The following is a 17,977-nucleotide window of genomic DNA, read 5'->3' on the forward strand; positions in this document are numbered from 1 at the left end:
CACCTATAGTTTTTTCTGCATCTGGCAGCCTTTCTTATGTGAGCCAGAAAAACCAATAGCCTGTAGAGCCCAGTCTAGGTGCTTTGAAGCTGCATGCAGCTGCAGTCAAGTCTACATAGGGACTACCAAATGCAGTATTCAAACACAAATCAAGGAATATGAAAGACATTGTAGACTGGGTCAGCCAGAAAAATCAGCAGTAGCAGAACATGTTATAAATCATCCTGGGCATAAAATGCTCTTTGAAAACACTGAAATTCTGGACCATGCCAACAACTATCATGTCAGAATGCATGGGCAAGCCATTGAAATCCACAAATACCTAGGCAACTTCAACAGGAAAGAAGAGACCCTTAATGAACAAAACTACTAGTCCCGAAAAACACCAAAATCAAGACCCAGTAAATGCAAATAAAAATCATCCAGGGTGAGGGGAGTTCCCAGCAGATAATGGATCATTAGACACCCTGAGACCTTGCCATTCAACAATAGAACAATACACAGATTAACATGCAAATTGCTTCTTTTCAGCTAACAGTATATATACCCCACTGTCTTTCATGACACCATTCTCTGAAAATGCCAGCCACAGCTGCTGGCAAAACATCAGGAATAAACTCTTCTAGATCACAGCCTCATAGCTCCAAAACCCCACAGATAACTATGGATGCCAGTCATGAAAGCCTTTGACTTCACAAAAACAATATTGTATTAACTTACACAGACATAGAGGCTTTGGATCCCATCCATTTTCTGTGCATTGGATGCGGTCATCTATGGTCTCTTTCATGGTTTGAAAACCCTCTTTACATTCATAGTGAAGTGTTTCCTTGAACAAGAAAACTGATTGGGTTGTCTCAAAGACAACATTCTCTTCAAATGGCTTTTGGCATGTTTCTGGGGAAACAGAAAAATGCATATTTTTAATTATCAGCTGTTTTTATCCATAGTATGAATTTATATGCTATAAAAGCCACTACAAAGAGTGGCCTGCAGGCTGTAAGCAAAAGTAACCATCATTTGCCACACAAGCAAATTAACAGATACCACTTCCAAATTGTAGTTTTCATGAGCATAGTTGCTTGATTTTCAGCTGTGCCAGGAAGTGGTTCTTACTAAGGCACGGTACATACTGCCCTGAAAGGGTGGGCTGGAGATGTCTGTTTTTCTCCCAGAGGAACGCCGCAGCAGCCAAACCGTGCAGTGTCCCTCCACAGTAAAAGGAACAGGGAAAATCCAGGTTCTTTTTCTGACACTGTACAGATGTCACAAGTGCACCATTGGAGCACTCGTGATGTAAGTGACGCACAGTGACATCTGTATGGTGCGCATCGCTTATGTCATGGCGGCGCCCTTGTAGACAGGACACCGCCATGATGCTGCCATCTTCATGTTCTAGGGTTCTGGAGCATGCGGATGCTGCGCACTCAGGAAACCTAGTATCGGTGGTGGCACACCACTTTCAGCCATCTGTCCCGGACTTAATATAGTATTGCCCTTCATACATTACTTCTTCAATGAAGGTTGCTCTACAGAGATGGTTTTAAAAGCCTATCATTTAAACAATATTGAGCATCAAGTAAATTATTAAATTGCATTCATTAATATGTTAGATATGTTCCTCATTGGAGTTTCCTGCTGCAACATTTTCAACATGACCATGAAACTCTTTCATTTGAAGGACAGAAATTCATATTTTGTGGGGATGGGGGGGGGGGAGAGGACAGGTCACGAGCCACATATTTGTCTTGCAATGTGGCTTTGTTCTCTCATCTCCATAATTCCTTCTTTGCAAATCTCTGTTCCAGACAGGTTCCTGTTTCTTTTTCAGCTATGAATCTGGAAGTGTAATTTAACTTATCTGACACAAATATCATGCACTGGGGAATTATTGTGGACAATCTATAAGAATAGAGCGGAATAATAATAATAATAATAATAATAATAATAATAATAATAATAATATATTTTTATTTCCCGCCTATCCCTATGGATCAAGGTGGGATTACAAGAATACATACATTATACAGAATAAGATGCACTTCACCTATTCAACTCTAATAATTTCCTCCAATTCTCTTCAAGAAATATCTAATCTGCCCTTCAAAAACACTGCTCAGTAAATGCAGGTATACCAACACAACTGATAAGACTGAGTGAAGTTCAACCCAATCTATGAAATTTAAAGTACCCGTGGACGTGACAGAAAGCCTTCATGAAAGAGTTTCTATTGACCTATCTAGAAGCATTCCTGTGCAGGAAGTATTTAACCACTGCTCTAGTTAACCTTGCAGGTTACCTGATACACTGGGGAGAAAAAGATGTAAATTGTACTATTTAGATAGATTTATAATGGTTTTGGTATTATCGGTTTCTCTTTGTCTTTCTACAGATTATAAATATTACTTAAGGCCCAAACATTTGGCCATAAAGGGGAGGTTTAGCACCTCCTCTTTGATTGCCAGACTGGGGCTGTAGGAACCACACACTGCAGCCCCGATCCATTGTTTTTCTGGCACAAAAAGAAGGTAGCTTCTTTTTCTGCTGGGAAAAACCCCCGCCTTTTCCACCACTGCTGCAGCTTTTTGATGCTCCTGGGTGTGCGGTGTCTAAACACCACACTGCTAGAGCACCAAAAAGCTGCTCCCATGTGGGCAGCATGATGTCAGCTTCAGGGATGCATCGGGGTGTGCATTGTCCATACGCCACGCCCTCATGCCTCCGGGAAGCCAGCGTATTGTGCTGCTCTGCACCAGCCCAAAAACAAGTAACAATTTTATACTAGACACAATAATCTGCTTTCCTTGTGATTACTGACATCTGTGCGCAATTGCTACAAGGTTCTGATGGAGGTACCTGCATGCATACTGGATAATGGCTAAGATACACAGGTTCACAAACTTCAAGTAAGTTGAAGGTAACTTGACAGCAAATAGCAACAACAAGTATGTGTGTATGTGTGTGTGTGTGTGTGTGTGTGTGTGTGTGTGTGTATATATATATATATATATATATATATATATATATATATATATATACACATATATACATATATATATATATGACTACTTACTGATACACTTGGGCTCTGGGCTCCATCCTGTTTCAAGACACTGTGTCTCTCCCTCTGGACTTCCATTAGGAGTTGTGTAGCCACTCCGACAGCTATAGCGTGCATACTCTTTAAGAGAAAACTCAGTCCTTCTTTCATTGAAAAAGCCATTAGACGGAGAGACATTTTTACATCCACGTGGAATTTCTAAAAGTGAAGAAAAAAAATATTATGTGTGTGTGTGCATGCGTGCATATATATATATATATAAAAACAAACCTAAACCTGGATTTTGTATCCATGTACTTTTTTTTTTTACATATCAATGACAATATTTAGACTTATTGGGTCAGATACCCCCAAACTGTCATATGAATGTATTAATGTAGATGAGAACCCAAAATTCTAATTTTTAAAAAAATATACATCTGAGAATGCATTACCAGGAAAGTTGGCTAAAATTTCTGTGTAACCTATTTTTTAATAGGCTGAACATATGCACAAAGAAAGTGCCACTGACTGAAAAAAGTTGGAATGCTGTTCTTCTGACATTTTATTTTTTCTAATACTTCTTCCATGTTTGAAGAAGAGAGAGGCAGATAAAGGTCAGCCTCTCTCAGCCTAGTAATTGCAGTCACCTCCTGAGAGGTCTTCACTCCCCTCTCCCCCAGTCTTTGAGGAGGAGGAGAGAGGAAGAGCAAAGTCAGCAGCTATCAACCACTGGACATAGGCTCTCACTCAGCTTCTGTCTTGGGATTCAAGTGATACTTAGGTCTGGAACAGACAGGCCGTTCATGATGGCCTCGTCATGTGCTAGGGTTGCCTCAGTGCGCTCCATTCACATACCCCACAACCCTAGCACGTGATGAGGGTGTAATCATGGCAGCCTCCTGTCTACATGGGGCCCACCATGATTACATCACACATGCGCTGAGTCCAAATGGTGCGGCATGTGTGTGACATCTTCGCGCTGCCCCATGCCACTTACGGTAGCCTGAGCACAGCATGGGAAGGAGCTTCAAAACAAGGCTCATTCTGGGTGTGCGCCTTATTCCTGCAGCCACCAAATGGCTGCAAAAATGATGCCAGGGAGAGAGGGGATGAGCAGCCCTTTTCTCCCATGGCTGGCTGCACCTGACGGGGTGTCCTGGGGCATGAAGCCCCAAGGACATCCCTTTTCGGGACCACAGAGAAGGGTCATTTTGCCGCTTCTCCATAGTCCTGAAAAGCACCGGATTGGGGCTTCTGGGCTGCCAGTGTGGCTGCCCTGGCCCCAATCTGTGCTGCAAAGCAGCAGCTGCAGGCTGCCCCTAAGGGGCGGTCTGTACTGTGCCATATTTACCATGCTTTGTGCCTTCCCTCTTTCTTTCTTCAAGTTTAGTTCTCAAGTGCATTTTCCCAAGATGGATCACTGAAATTCTGTCCACTGCATTTGGAAAACTATACCAGAAATAAATTATTTTAAATTAAATTGACCTGTAACAGAAATTTCAGGAAATTTAAAAATCTAGGCCTGGCATAACAACGATTGACAAGAGGACCTAGTAAATTGAAAATCCATAAGTTTATTTCCAATTGTCGACAAAGGAAAACATTGAACTCAGTGGAATTCAAGTTCCAAAAAGCTGAGATCCCGAACAAGACAAAATGGCTTTTTTTTTATATTATTGAAGACAAAGAAGCTTCTTCAATATAACTGATTGGATAATTACAATTTAAACATACAGAATTCTTACAATCAGAACAGAAATACATGCATACATTAAAACTGCATCATCACTCCTTACCCCCCCCCTTTGGGAATTTAGTAGCTTTCCTTCTAACTTTGCTTCTGAACATCAACAATGTATCTTATCTTATCTTAAATTGTGTATATTATGTCTAATTTTGTTGGTGCCAGCTTCTTACGGGTCATGATGCTCGTTTTACTCCTTTGCTCTAATTTTTTCTAAACTCGAAGCTTCTATTTTAAAAACCTATTTTTCTTTAACCAAAGCGACTCCATGTTTCTATGGCTTTTTATTTCAACAAGGAATTTCCACCACAGACCTTTCTTATGAGAGCCCTAGATCTCCATAGCTACAACTAGGTTAATCAGTTCAACTACTTATTTATCTATGTGTTTGCATACACAAACATGTACCTATTTATCTCACATTACATGTCAGCAATAGTGTTCCTGTGTGAATATGCTTTATGTAAAAGTGTCTGTGATGGTTTTTATACGTTCCTCCTCTATCATCATTCTTGGTGAACTACCATGGGTTTTCAGCTGTAAGTGCATCACTAGCCTCTCCTTCAGCTGTGTAAAGAAGACCAAGAAAGCTATAACCTGCAAGAGGTCAAAAGGAGTAATGTCAGAAGAGATACTGTTGGATAAAATAAACTAAGTCCACCTTACCTACTGGAGCAATACATCTTGGAGTGGGTAACCAGCCATTTTTTGTGCATTTGACTGTTGCTTGCTGATTTTCAGGATAGTATCCCCTATCACAACGAATTGAAATATCATCACCCTCTATGAATACAGTACTCCATGAATAGATTAATCTACCATGTTGAATTTGTTGTGGAATACACTTTTCTAAAGGCAGGAGAAAAATTATGTTGTATCATTTACAGAATAGTATAAGGAGTCAAAACTTATTTATACAACAGGTAGACAGGCATTATTGTATACATGTATTCTTGGCAAATGTTTAAAAAATGCAGGAAATCATACCTTTTTCTTTTTACATTGTCATTCTTGACTAGGTTGAAAGGAATGCTGCAAAGCTAAGTGTTAGGTGAATCTCCAGAGACCCTCTATGGCTGAAGATCAATTCCGACAAGACAAAGATGGTTCTGGTGAGCACTTCTTCTTTTGATTCTTTTGCCTTATGTATTGGTGTTCAACCCGATCAGTAGGACAGAGTTGTATTCCCACTGAAGGGTCAGATCTTATTGGTTCTTGGAAGCCCATGTTAATGAGAGTGGTTAGCTTTGGTTGGCATATTGGCTGCAACCTGTTCTTCAAAGAAATAGCCTTGCCCCAATAGATACACTACTGGGATTCATGGCATGTGGACTGGTGACTGCAGTGGCTTTTTGGGATTTTTGCTTTTTATGATGTTTTCTTAATCTTTCCTCTAGGAAGGATCATCCCATTCTCACATTATCTTTCCGGGCCCAGATGAAGGCCCCAGACTTTTACTTTATTTATTTTTTAAAAAATTAAAACTGTTCTCCGTTACATTTGTTTTATGATGATTTTGATGGCCCTTTTATTTTTTCAGGGATTTTACAGTGCAGTTACTCAGTCTAGTACAAGTCATTTGACTTGGGTTAAGCAGTAAATCTCCACTATCCATCTCAGTCAAGGAGCAGAACCCTCTTTCTCTTTCCTTTCATTTATCCTCCTTTCTCAAAACTGCAAGAGAACTTTATGCCCCTAAGAAAAAGCAGTGTATTGATGTAAAGCCCATAACAGAATATCTTTTCCAAGAAAATGGATAAAACTCAGAAGTGCCAGCAGCAGATTTTGGACTGGCAATGAAACCTGCTTCTCTGAAGGGATTTACCCCATTACCAAAACTTGTCTCCAGTTCTGCATGCAAACGTCAATAACTTTGCATTTTACAACTTGAAACAGAGTGTAGAAAGTGACCACAACAAATGGCTCTTTCTCTTATCCCTGTTTCACTGCTTTTTAAAAATGAACTTTCCACAAAACTAAAATGAAACAACACAGAAGACACATGTTGGGTTTAGACATGATTATTTCTATCCTTGTTAAGGGAGTAGAAAACAATTACTTACTGAAGCATTTGGGTTTTGGATTCCAACCATTTTTAGTGCATGTTATTGATTGCCATTCCTTTTTATCTGCTGTCAGAAAACCACTATTACATCTGAAGTAAAGCCAGTCATTCACTCTCTTTGGAAACTGTGTTTCTGGTTCATCGTAATATAATCTTCCATTCTGTATACGAGGATATCCACACAGGTTAACTTTGGAAAAGAACAGAGAGGAATAAATTAAGCCATAATAAATATGAATATTCCAATCATCTGTTGCTTTCCTTCACAGTGTTTCAAGATGATTGCACAAAGCTTCTTTCCTAATGCTGTTGTAGATTTTTAAACACCCAAAACAGCAACAATTCTTATCACATTGCCATGAAATTGCAAATTGATAACAGGCTGGCTATGGATCTTATCGTGCTACCGTTTGGTTTACCCATTAGCTATCTGAGATTAATCAGTAAAAGTCTTGTCTTTGGCAGTGGGATATGTGGAGTGAAAGTCCTTTAAATTCCATTTTTACTGCACAGGATGAAATAGTTGGCTACTCAGCACTAAGAAGTTTTGCTTTCAATGGGAATGGTGTGTGGGTATGTTGTCCATGCAGTGAAAGCCCTTTAAATCCCCTTTCAGGTGCCCAAGATGGATTGCCTCCCCAGCAGTAAGAAGTCTTCTGTTTTTTAGGAATGGGGAGGGGTGCGGTACAACCAATTTAAATCCTCTTCTTTCTGAATTACACCTGAATGACCTTTGGCATATACGTCAATAATGAGCTAACCGTGGGATTGACAGCTATTCATGGGATTTTTGCCATTCATTAAAAGCAGCAGCAGAAGCACAAATTAACTACTGGATACCTATTGCCTAGACAAAATGTGGCGCAAAAATCCCATGATTACAGATTCAATCCCACTTCTATCCTGCTGTTGAGGAACCATGCAATAATCTCCTTTATATCTTTTGCACTGGTGTTCTCTGCATAGCTCTAGAGAAATGGGATGCTTATTTCTTGCATTTTTAAGCTCGAAAGAAACAGATTTCTTCTGACCTGCAGTGAAAATGACTGCATCCTTTCCCACTACTCTGATTTGGAAAGGGTAGGAAACAGTACCCAAATTCTGTTCCAATGGCCTCCTTCTTTTCCACTTTTCCATGTCATATAACCTCACACTGAATACTTACTTTGTCATTCCATAATGACAGAGTAATGAACTAGCACTTGAAATAAGGAAGGCTAAGAGATCTCAGAAAATATGAGACTGTACAATGACCACTTTTTTTCCCAGATCAGAGAGGCAAAGAACTAGGATTTAGAATGAAGAAGGCTTAAGAGGAGATTCAGTATCAGCAATTCCCATTATATGTATATGAAAGAAAGCAGGGAAATCAATTCAGCAAATCTGACTTTTGCTACTTTCTGAATTCCTGTTGGCCTATAGTTCTTATACAAAGTGTCACAAAGTTGTTCACCCCCAAGAGGTTTCTTGGTCTTTTCCAACTGGTCCAAGCATATGCACAAAAGCAATGTGCACATGCAAGAATTATGTGTTTTACATCTCTTCACAACTGTCCATTGCACAAGCTGTCTTGTCCTTCCCATCATATTCCAAAGAGCTTCGTCACCAGTGGCAGGGAAGAAAGCAGTCCCGGAGGCATTCTAGTTTCTCTGTCCCACACTGAGAAAAGGTGTGGAAACACAAATTACCTGTATCCACAGTAAGATCAAGACAATTTACACAGGTTTGTCATCCTTATTTTTGTTACGAGTTCCCTCCTACGTAGGAAATGAATGCAAATAGTTGGGACTTCAGACTGTCCTTTCTCTGTGGAAAAGCTACACGGCTAAAGCAATGTCCAATACCTCTGTTCCTTTGTCTCTATAATTTCCCCTTTCTGATTCCCATGGGTTCTAGGTGGAGGACAGGGAAGCAGAGGCTGCATATGGGAAGCCCAGAAACTCTTAGACTAAAAACTGAGGTTACCCTCTGGTATTCCTGATTTCAGTGCTTCCTTTACATCTAGGGATGTCACATGTACTTAATAAAGGTGTTGGGAAAGTAAACACCATTGTTTGGCTAACTCTAGGCAGGATCAGGAGGAATGCAGTTCACTTATAGTCTGCCACAAATAAGCTGTGCCTCCATTTATACTACAAGCCACTGTCCATGCCTCCTTCCCCTTTCTGAAGTTCGGAAACAGGATATGGGGCTTGGAAAGGAAACAGGTGGGATTTTTCCCCTAGTACTGGAACTGGAACTACCACAGCCACAGAAGTTGCTCCTATGGAAAAACATTCCACCAAGGCTTGAGAAATGCTTTCTTCTCCTCTTGTTCCAAGCTAATGCTCTGGCCTTAATGTAAAAGAAAAAGGAGACAGTAGAAGGAACTTTCTAAGAGGCCGCAAAACTTTAGTAAGCGTTCAAATCAAAGGTGCTGAAAAAATTCGTAAGCCTTTTGCAATATAAATGAAGTGATATACTTGGAAACAACATTTCACAGGGCAAAAATCCCAGTCATCATCTTGACAGTGGATTATCTCCATCAAGGAGACAGCCCCACCCTCAGCTTCTTCCAATATATAGAGCTCCAAAATCTTCCTTCTAATGATAAGTAGGCCATTCATGAACTATGGAGTAAACCGCAATAATTATAAGTTGTCTGTATTTTGAAACGACAAACCTACTTACGTATACATGTTGGAGGAGGGTGCCAGCCACGTGCAGTGCACACAGAGGTACCACTGCTCTTGTAGCCATCTTCACACAATATATCGATTGATTCTTGATATTCATACTGCAACTGCTCTGGTTCAAAGTTGCCATTAAGAATTTGTGGTGGTGAACATACAATCTCTATGGAGGAACATAAATAGAGTTGTCACTTGGCCAACAAAATTTTTGAAGCATATTACTCTGTTGGCCCTCACCTATTATTGACCATATTCCCACTATGCCTTGTGTGAGAAATTAAAATACAGGATTTTCTGATGCTTGGAACAGAGCAAATAAAACACATTCAGTGGAGAGGGATGAAAACGGAAGACAGATTGAAACAACAGGCTATGTTTTGTCTAAAAGAGGGTTAGTTAACTGCTAGTCTATGTTGTATTCTTCCCCTAAAGTAAGTGTAGATGGCTACATCCTGTAGAACTACCAATACTTGTACATTGTTTCCGCACACATAAAAGTGGTTTACAAATGTTTACTGTTAGATATTGGGTTACAAAATTCCTTAAGGCCAAAGAAGTTTCTTATAAAGCTCTCACTGTTATGTGGCACCATATTTATTGCAAAGTCTGACCACATATGATAAGCAAGAAAATTTTGGTCCCTGAGCAGCTTCTGAAGAATATGAATATGAATATGAAGAACATATGTATAGAATGTGACAATTTTAATGATGACAACTTAATATGAAAGAAGAGAGATTTGCTGCTAGTATTAAAATATCAGAAGATCGTCAGAGTCCCAAAGGAGTTAACCTTAGATAGGATTTAAAAAGTATGAAATCCTAATTAACTGAGAGTTCTTAAAACACTGACATAAAGAATCAAGGAATTAGTGGAGCTTGTTAAAGAAGCCTAGTTTGATCACCATCGATGTTTAAACCAATCAGTTATATATTTGTAATCAAAAAAATATGACTAAAAGAAGAAATACTTTAGACCACTAAACTAGTATTTTAAAAAAATAAACATTACATCAAGCTAAAGCAATTTGATTTTATTCTCCAAAAGGATTTCAAGCAAAACAAAATGTTCTTGTACCCTAACATCTTTGGGAGGAGAGACAGTAATAAGGAAAAAATCGCCTCCTTGGGCTTTCATAACTCCCATATGCCAGAGAAAGGGCAGGTGTCTTTCCTTAAATATTGTGTTTATAAAGGTTTATATGACAAATAAATGAAATGATAAACATTTTAACATTTCTCCCCAAATGTAAGAGACATATTTTTCAACCCGTTAACCCAAGACTGGCAAACTGCAGCAAGAACTAATTTTCACTTCAGTAATTTCCTTCTGATGGCCTCTGGTGTCATATTTTCAGCAGAAAAATGGGTCAAAAAGTGACTGGAAGCCTATTTTCAATTTGCACTGCCTGCATTTTCAACCAATTTTCTGCATCCCTTTTTTTTTCTTGAGCTTTTGGGGAGTTTTTGGAAAGGAAAACTGACAAATTTGGGTGGTGTTTTACTGTGTTCTGGAAGGAGCAAGTTTGTTCTCTGCTGTTCCAGAGACTAGGACCCGGAACAATGGAAGCAAGCCACAGCAAAAGAGATTCCATGATTCTATGACCTTTCAAGGATTTTTACCCCCACAACTTAAATTGGAGTGGTGTCTGTGAGCTTTGGGAGGGGTTTAGGGCTTTGGGCACACACAAAGGGAGGGATCAGGAGTCTCACGTGGCACATGGGCCACATTTTCCCCTCCTCTGCCTTACTTCAACCTCACTCACAATAAAGTTGCAATCCTGTGGACATTTATTAAGAAGTAAGTTCCTACTCAATACAGTGGGATTTTATTCCAAGTAAATATGTCTAAGTTTAAACTGCAACCATAGAAGCGCTTTGAGTTAGAACCATACAGACCTATACATTCAAGTCTTGTATTCCATCCATCTCGAGTGCATGTTGCTTCATCTCTATCTGCAGGTTTATAGCCTACTTTACAGTCAATTTGTATTCGTTCACCATTCTTGTAAATGGTCTTTGAAGTTCTTATACTGCCATGAGCAATACTATCTGCTTCACATGTTATTTCTATAACAAAATATAAACAAACATTTTTGAGTAGAACTTTCTCTTATTATCTGAAGATAAATGATCTGAATATAGTTTTCTCAGAGATACTGTTTAAGATAATATTACTGCATTGCTATTTCTTTAGTTTTAAGTTCTTCTCTGAATGCAGTATGAATCACATAACTATACTGTAATAGTGGATGAAAATCTTCTTATCCTTCTAATTGACAAATGAGCCATATCCTAGCCTAGCAAAAGGAAGTAATTGAATAATTTCCAATCAGTAATTTCAAAGGTTCATCAAGCCCTCACTTCAGTCAGTCAAAAATTATCAAAATGTATGGAATTTCAAATAAATAATACTCATATAAATATAAACTTCAATGCTTCTTTTAAACATGACATTTTTATTCAACTAGGAGTTTTAAGCTATGAAACTAAGCTCTTTTAACTTCATACTTTAAGTTGCTGCTTTCCTTTTCCCTTTCCTTGCCTACCCCACTAACCGATGCATGTTGGTACATCTTCACTCCAGTTTCCATCAGATGTACAAACAATTTGATTGGAGCCCTTGATTTTGAAGTTCTCATTACATTCAAATCGTAGTAGGTGTCCATAAAGAAAATCTTGATCCAGATCCATTATTCCAGTCATAAGGATCTTTCCATTTTTTGGCTCTGTTACAGGGTAACACTTCGTTACTGAAAAAGAAGTAACATTGAAATGTACAATTTAGCAGGATGAATTAAAAAAAAAAAAACAGAAGAAAAATGACTTTGGAATACAGTGAATGTAATATAAAGTTTATCCTATCCTCTCTTTACTTTATTTTTGACTCTTTATTCTCTGTCCCAATAGTTTAAAATAATACTCCCTCTAAAATTTTTAAGAGTAATTGGGAAAAGGAAATTACATAAATTATATAATTTCAACAACAACAAAAAAGAAAAAAAAGAAAAGAAATTTATAGAAGCCAAACAATTTTTGTGTCTGTTTAACTAATTATTCCTTAATATATCAGGTGAATTCAAAGAATAGTAAATTGATTAGATTTTATTGGGAATAGCATGAATGTATGAAATATAAATTATACTATATTTGGAATTTTTGAAATCTTTGTAGTTAAGGGATTGTAACTACAGCAAAAGTACAAGATATATTGTCTGATTATTCTTGCTTGCTGTTAGTATTGATTCAATTGATTTCAGAATCTAAATTTGTGTTAAGTAAAATTTTATAAAATAAGAAGGCATCAGGGGAAAAAAGGATGGACTTAGTCCCAGATTCAAGTAAGAAACCAAAGAAGAGGCTCAACAGAAGGAGCAGCAAGAATAACGGACCAGAATATGATACTTCTATAAGAAATAAGGAAAATGAGACCAGAGATGAAAGAAATTAAACTTGAAATGAAAGAAGAGTCAAAGACAAGAATTAAGAGGAGAAATAAAAGAACCAAGGGCAGAGATAAGAAAAAAACCTGAAAAAAGAACTGGATAACTTTGGGAAGAGAATGGAGAAGATATCTACAGATTTACTTAATACACAAAAAGAAATAGAAGAATGAAAAGAACAAACTATACTTTTGGAGAAGACATCTAAGGATACAATTCAAAAACAAGAACAACAAAAATGGATCTGACAAACGAACTAAGATACAGAGAAAGATGTATAAAAATTAGAGGTTTGCTGCAGATAAAGAACAAGGACTTATACAAGAGAACAGTAAAACATTAGCAGAATATAGCCTACACCAAGGTAAAATGGAAATGGAAATAATTTGAATTAACTCCAAATATTTTTTCTATGTCAAAGAAAGAGGAATAGCCAGAGACAAAGTATTATGCTTAACAAGAACATGAAGAAGAGATTTAATAATTCAAAAAAGCTATGAATCAGAAGTCTGGAATGAAAATAATGAAATTAAAATATTCAAAGACACACCACCAGGAATTATGTTAGAAAGGCATAAGTACAAAATTTTAACACAGCTATTAAAGAAAAAGAAAATTAGCTACAGATGGGAAAAGATAGAAGAACTTTCTTCCTTATGGAATCAGACAAGATTTAATATTGATACAGTGGAAAAAGCAAAAGAAATTATACAGAAAAAAGAAAGAGAAAAAAGTAGAAGGATTAGGACTTCAACAGATAACATGCTTTAGAGCACAACAAAAGAAGAAAGAACAAGAGCAGAAGGAAAAGTCCAGACTCGAAAGGGGAATAGAAAAGGAAGAGGCACCGATAAGACAAGAAAAGACAAGACAATTTGAATCAGATCAGGAACTGGAAAAGGAACCAGAAGAAGAAAGTGATAGTGAAAATGAAACAGAAGAAAAAGACAAAGGACAAGAAAATAAAGAGAAGAACAACACAGAATAATACTAAAACAGAATAAAATAAAACACAGATTTAAAAGAAAAAGAGATAAATAAATAAATAAACTTAAAAATGAAATGGCAAGATAGAATAAATTAAATGTGTCCTGGATGGGGAAAATCTCAACTATTAAAATGAACCTTTTGTGAAAGATGTTGCTTTTATTTCAAAATTTGCAGATTATAACTAATTATGTCCCTTTCAGCATGTGGAATAAGGATGTTTCAAGTTTATTATGGTCAGGAAGAAAGGCAAGGGTCAAAATAAAATTGATGCTTGATACAATTGAAAGAGGAGGCATGTTGTTACCAAATTTAAAATTATATTATTATTCCTGTAGTTTAAATTGGATTATGGATTTGGTATATTTAAAAAGAAAAAGATTATTAGAATTAGAAAGGCCTGGCATGAGATATGGATGGCATAGATATCCTTTTTATGATAAAATAAAGATTAATAAAGAATTCAGTACTCATATAATAAGAAAATATTGATAAGAATCTGACAAAAAATGAAAAATAGATTGGGAAATAAAAATTTCAGTATGAGCATCTGCAAATGAAGCCCTATTTAATAGAGCACAGATATTCCAAAATAGATGGACAACATATGAGGATACAACAAAAGAGGAAAAATTAGAAATAAGAATGAAATCAGAAAAAAAAATTGATTGAGGAGGAAAGGAAAAAAGAATGGTTTTAATACAGACAGTTGAAGGAAAGGTTTTTGGAGAATAATAAGGCAAAGGGGATTGGAGACTGGGATAAAGAATTTGAAAAAATTATAAAAGCAGGGGGCTCACATCAGGTAGCCAAATTTTATAAATTACTGTTACAGTATGAACTAGAAGATGAAACAGTTCAACATTGTATGGTGAAGTGGGCCAAAGATATTGGACAAAACATATAATTACAAGAATAGGAAAATATGTGATCATAAAATTTAAAATTCACAATGAGTTATGATCTAAAAGAAATTTTTTATAAAATGCAATTCCAGTGGTATCTGATGCCTTATAGGATAGCAAAAATGTTTAAAAATGGAGCAAACACCTGCTGAAAATGTGGTTTTGAGATTGCCACATTTTACCACAGCTAGTAGCAATGTCCTATAGCCAGAAGCTGCTGTGAGAAGATTCAGAAACAACTGAAGAAGATTCTCAAAGTGGAATGTTGGCTGGATCCTAAAATGAATATTTTAAGTATAGTTATAGACGAAAGCCTAAATAACAAATATGGGAAGCTTACATTTTATATAACGACAGCTGTTAGACTGTTATTTGCAGCTAAATGGAAAATGCATGGAATCAGATAAATTAACCCAATTGCTAAGATAAAATTCTTTGGACAAATTTAGAAAAGACTGGGAGCCATTGATAAATTATTTGAAACTCAATTGGGGCCCCATATTGCTGTTAGAACTAAAATAGTTAAAGATTAAAGAAATCAGAAGGAAACAATAGAAAGGAAAATTTTAAATGAATATTTTTAGAAGAATAGAATTTAGTGGCTAGGATATAGGAAAAAACATGTAAGGATAGATTATTATAGTGATTATAGATTAAAATAGATTCGATTATAGAGCTATTTCTTATAATGTATGTAGAATATAGAATTTTATAGAATAATTGAATATTATAAATCACAAATTAATCATAATGTATAAATTATAGAGTATGGATAAGATATAACTTTGTTGTTCAAATATTAATGTAGAGAATGATATATTTCCAATGTACTATAATTAAGGCTGTATTAACAGTACCTATGAAGAGATAGGAAGATACAGGGGTGGGGTTGATGTTGAATGTTGTGTAGAAATAATTTTCATTAACTTTGTAATATTTGTTTATTTATTTGTGGTATGTATTTTGTTTTGTTCTTGTCATTTGGTTTTTGTCTGTTTTTTAAATGATATTTGAATAAAGTATTAAACATTTTTAAGAAAACCAAATGAATTCTAATAACTTGACCTAACTTTTGTCCCTTTTTTTAGATTCCAATGCTTACTTCCCAGAGAAAACTCAACAGAGCTAAAATAGAAATAGAACTTATTTTCAGACTCATGAACAGGGATATTCATGTTACCCTCACCATCCCAAAAACAAACTGTCGCAGATTCCTAAAAAGCTACCTGGTAGGATCTTGAGCTCTTTGGAGGAATTTTTCAGGGGCACAGGGGACAGAGTTGCCCGTGGAACAAAGAAGACAAACAGGACCCTCTGTGTAAGCTGAAGGAGTTTTGTGCTACTTTGAATACAAGTCATTATCTCAGAAAGACCACTTACTTTCACAATGGGGGACAGCATTGCTCCATCCATCTGCCCGACATTCTCGGTAATTTGTATGGCTGAGCATCTTATAACTGAAAGTTTTTTAAAAAGCCAAACATTTTCAAATTGCAGTACAGTTGCACACTAAAATCTAATTGTCTAACAATATGAAAGATGCTATGTACTTCACCCCTACAGAATTCCAAGTCATTCACTTTTACATTTACTAGGGAAATGGCTATTTTAGCTGAGTTAAGTAAGAGATGGTAAAAATGAACTGGATGAGGGCAAACAAACAGAGGCTTTGCCCATACAAGGCAGAGTTGCTCCTGGTCACTCAAAGGAAAAATTGGGGAATAGGGTACTCAATAAGAATTCTTCTAGGAGTCTTGGAATGAATGATTTTTGGAAGTGAAACTGAGTTGCAGGTTTATCCTGATTATATCTTAACTCTGATTTAAGAAGAATCAATTTTAGCCCAATAAGAAAAAAAGTTGAAAGGGAAAATGCTGATAGTGATATAGTGTTACTTTCTGTATGAATCTAATAGACAAATATTTTCTGTTTACTGGTAAACAATGTGAATGTATAGTACACAGTGTAAAGTAAGACAACTGCGCTACTGCTATATAACTTTCATCCATAGCATAGATGTATTCCCAGGAACCCAGTTCTCCCAACAGTGAGGTGGATGGGCAGGAAAGAGCACCCCAAAGCTGCTTCTTCAGAAAGTGGATTGAGACCCCGTTGATTGCACCATCCACTGCCAAGGTGGGCCCACATGTGTATGCCATAACCACAAGGCATGGCATCAAGCATCTATATGCAGCTTTAGCATTAGGGGTGCAATGGAGCACTAGTATTATATATGCAGGATTGAAAGTGTGCACTTTCCAGGCTATAGTGGTTTATTTCTGCTTTTCAGTCCAGCTTTCCATCCCTTAGAGCGGCTGCAGTGCAGTTTCTGGGGGCATGTGTCATCTAAATGCCACACTCCCAAAGCAGCTTGAAACTACTTCTTTTGGCCTGTTTGTTTGACCCCAGTAAAGTTCATTCAACCTACTTCAGTCTCAGCATGGTTTTGTAGTTTGGCTGTACTCCAGGATTCAGTCCTGAACCTGGATCCTCAGGATTCAGGAGTGGTCAAGACTGCATTTACACAATGAAATGTAATGCACCAACCATGAGGATTCCTAGAGACAGCTGATACAGCAATGCCCTAGTTACATTCCATTTGGATTATTGCAGTACTGTCTACTTTAGGCTGCCATTGAAGAATGTTCAGCAGATTGATTGTTAATTGCAGCTGGTTACAGGTGGCACATGGCTTCTTTGTTGGAACACCTCCACTATCTGCCAGCTTTTTCTGAGAACAATTTAAAATGGTGGTTATGGATTATAAAACCCTATATGGCCTGAGGTTATATGATGGAATGTGTCTCTTCCCCTATGAGTCTGCCCACACTCTGAGATCTTCAGGGAAAGTAATTCTCTCAATCCTGTCATCCTCACAAGACAGAGATTTCGTGGTGGCTACTCCCACATTCTGGAACTGCCTTTGAATTGTCAGACTGGCTCTTTCCTTGTTCCCAGGCTTTAGAACTGTCTTCCAAAGAGTCTGGGCTGCCTCTCTGACTGAGGTTTTTTTCCTCCTTCCATCAGACCATATCCCTTTCTTCCAAGAGATTTTAAGGACTATTTTACAAGATAAGGGCTTTTCTTAGTCTGCTGAACCACTTTTATCCTTTGCTTTT

The 17,977-nt window shown here is 37.2% G+C and overlaps 1 protein-coding gene across 1 annotated transcript in view; it reads right to left on the reverse strand.

Annotated features, from left to right (window-relative positions):
• CFH (complement factor H) overlaps positions 1 to 17,977 on the reverse strand; it is a 78,719-nt gene that overhangs the window by 38,281 nt on the left and 22,461 nt on the right. Inside the window, exons 4-11 of the mRNA XM_042463481.1 lie at positions 16,239 to 16,315; positions 12,082 to 12,276; positions 11,423 to 11,593; positions 9,523 to 9,687; positions 6,851 to 7,042; positions 5,454 to 5,636; positions 3,074 to 3,259; positions 721 to 897 (exon numbers count right to left, since the gene is read on the reverse strand). Coding sequence (XP_042319415.1) covers positions 721 to 897; positions 3,074 to 3,259; positions 5,454 to 5,636; positions 6,851 to 7,042; positions 9,523 to 9,687; positions 11,423 to 11,593; positions 12,082 to 12,276; positions 16,239 to 16,315 — 1,346 coding nt within the window. The remainder of the gene's footprint in view (positions 1 to 720; positions 898 to 3,073; positions 3,260 to 5,453; positions 5,637 to 6,850; positions 7,043 to 9,522; positions 9,688 to 11,422; positions 11,594 to 12,081; positions 12,277 to 16,238; positions 16,316 to 17,977) is intronic.

This window comes from Sceloporus undulatus, chromosome 4, assembly GCF_019175285.1.
Source record: "Sceloporus undulatus isolate JIND9_A2432 ecotype Alabama chromosome 4, SceUnd_v1.1, whole genome shotgun sequence".
Taxonomy (NCBI): domain Eukaryota; kingdom Metazoa; phylum Chordata; class Lepidosauria; order Squamata; family Phrynosomatidae; genus Sceloporus; species Sceloporus undulatus.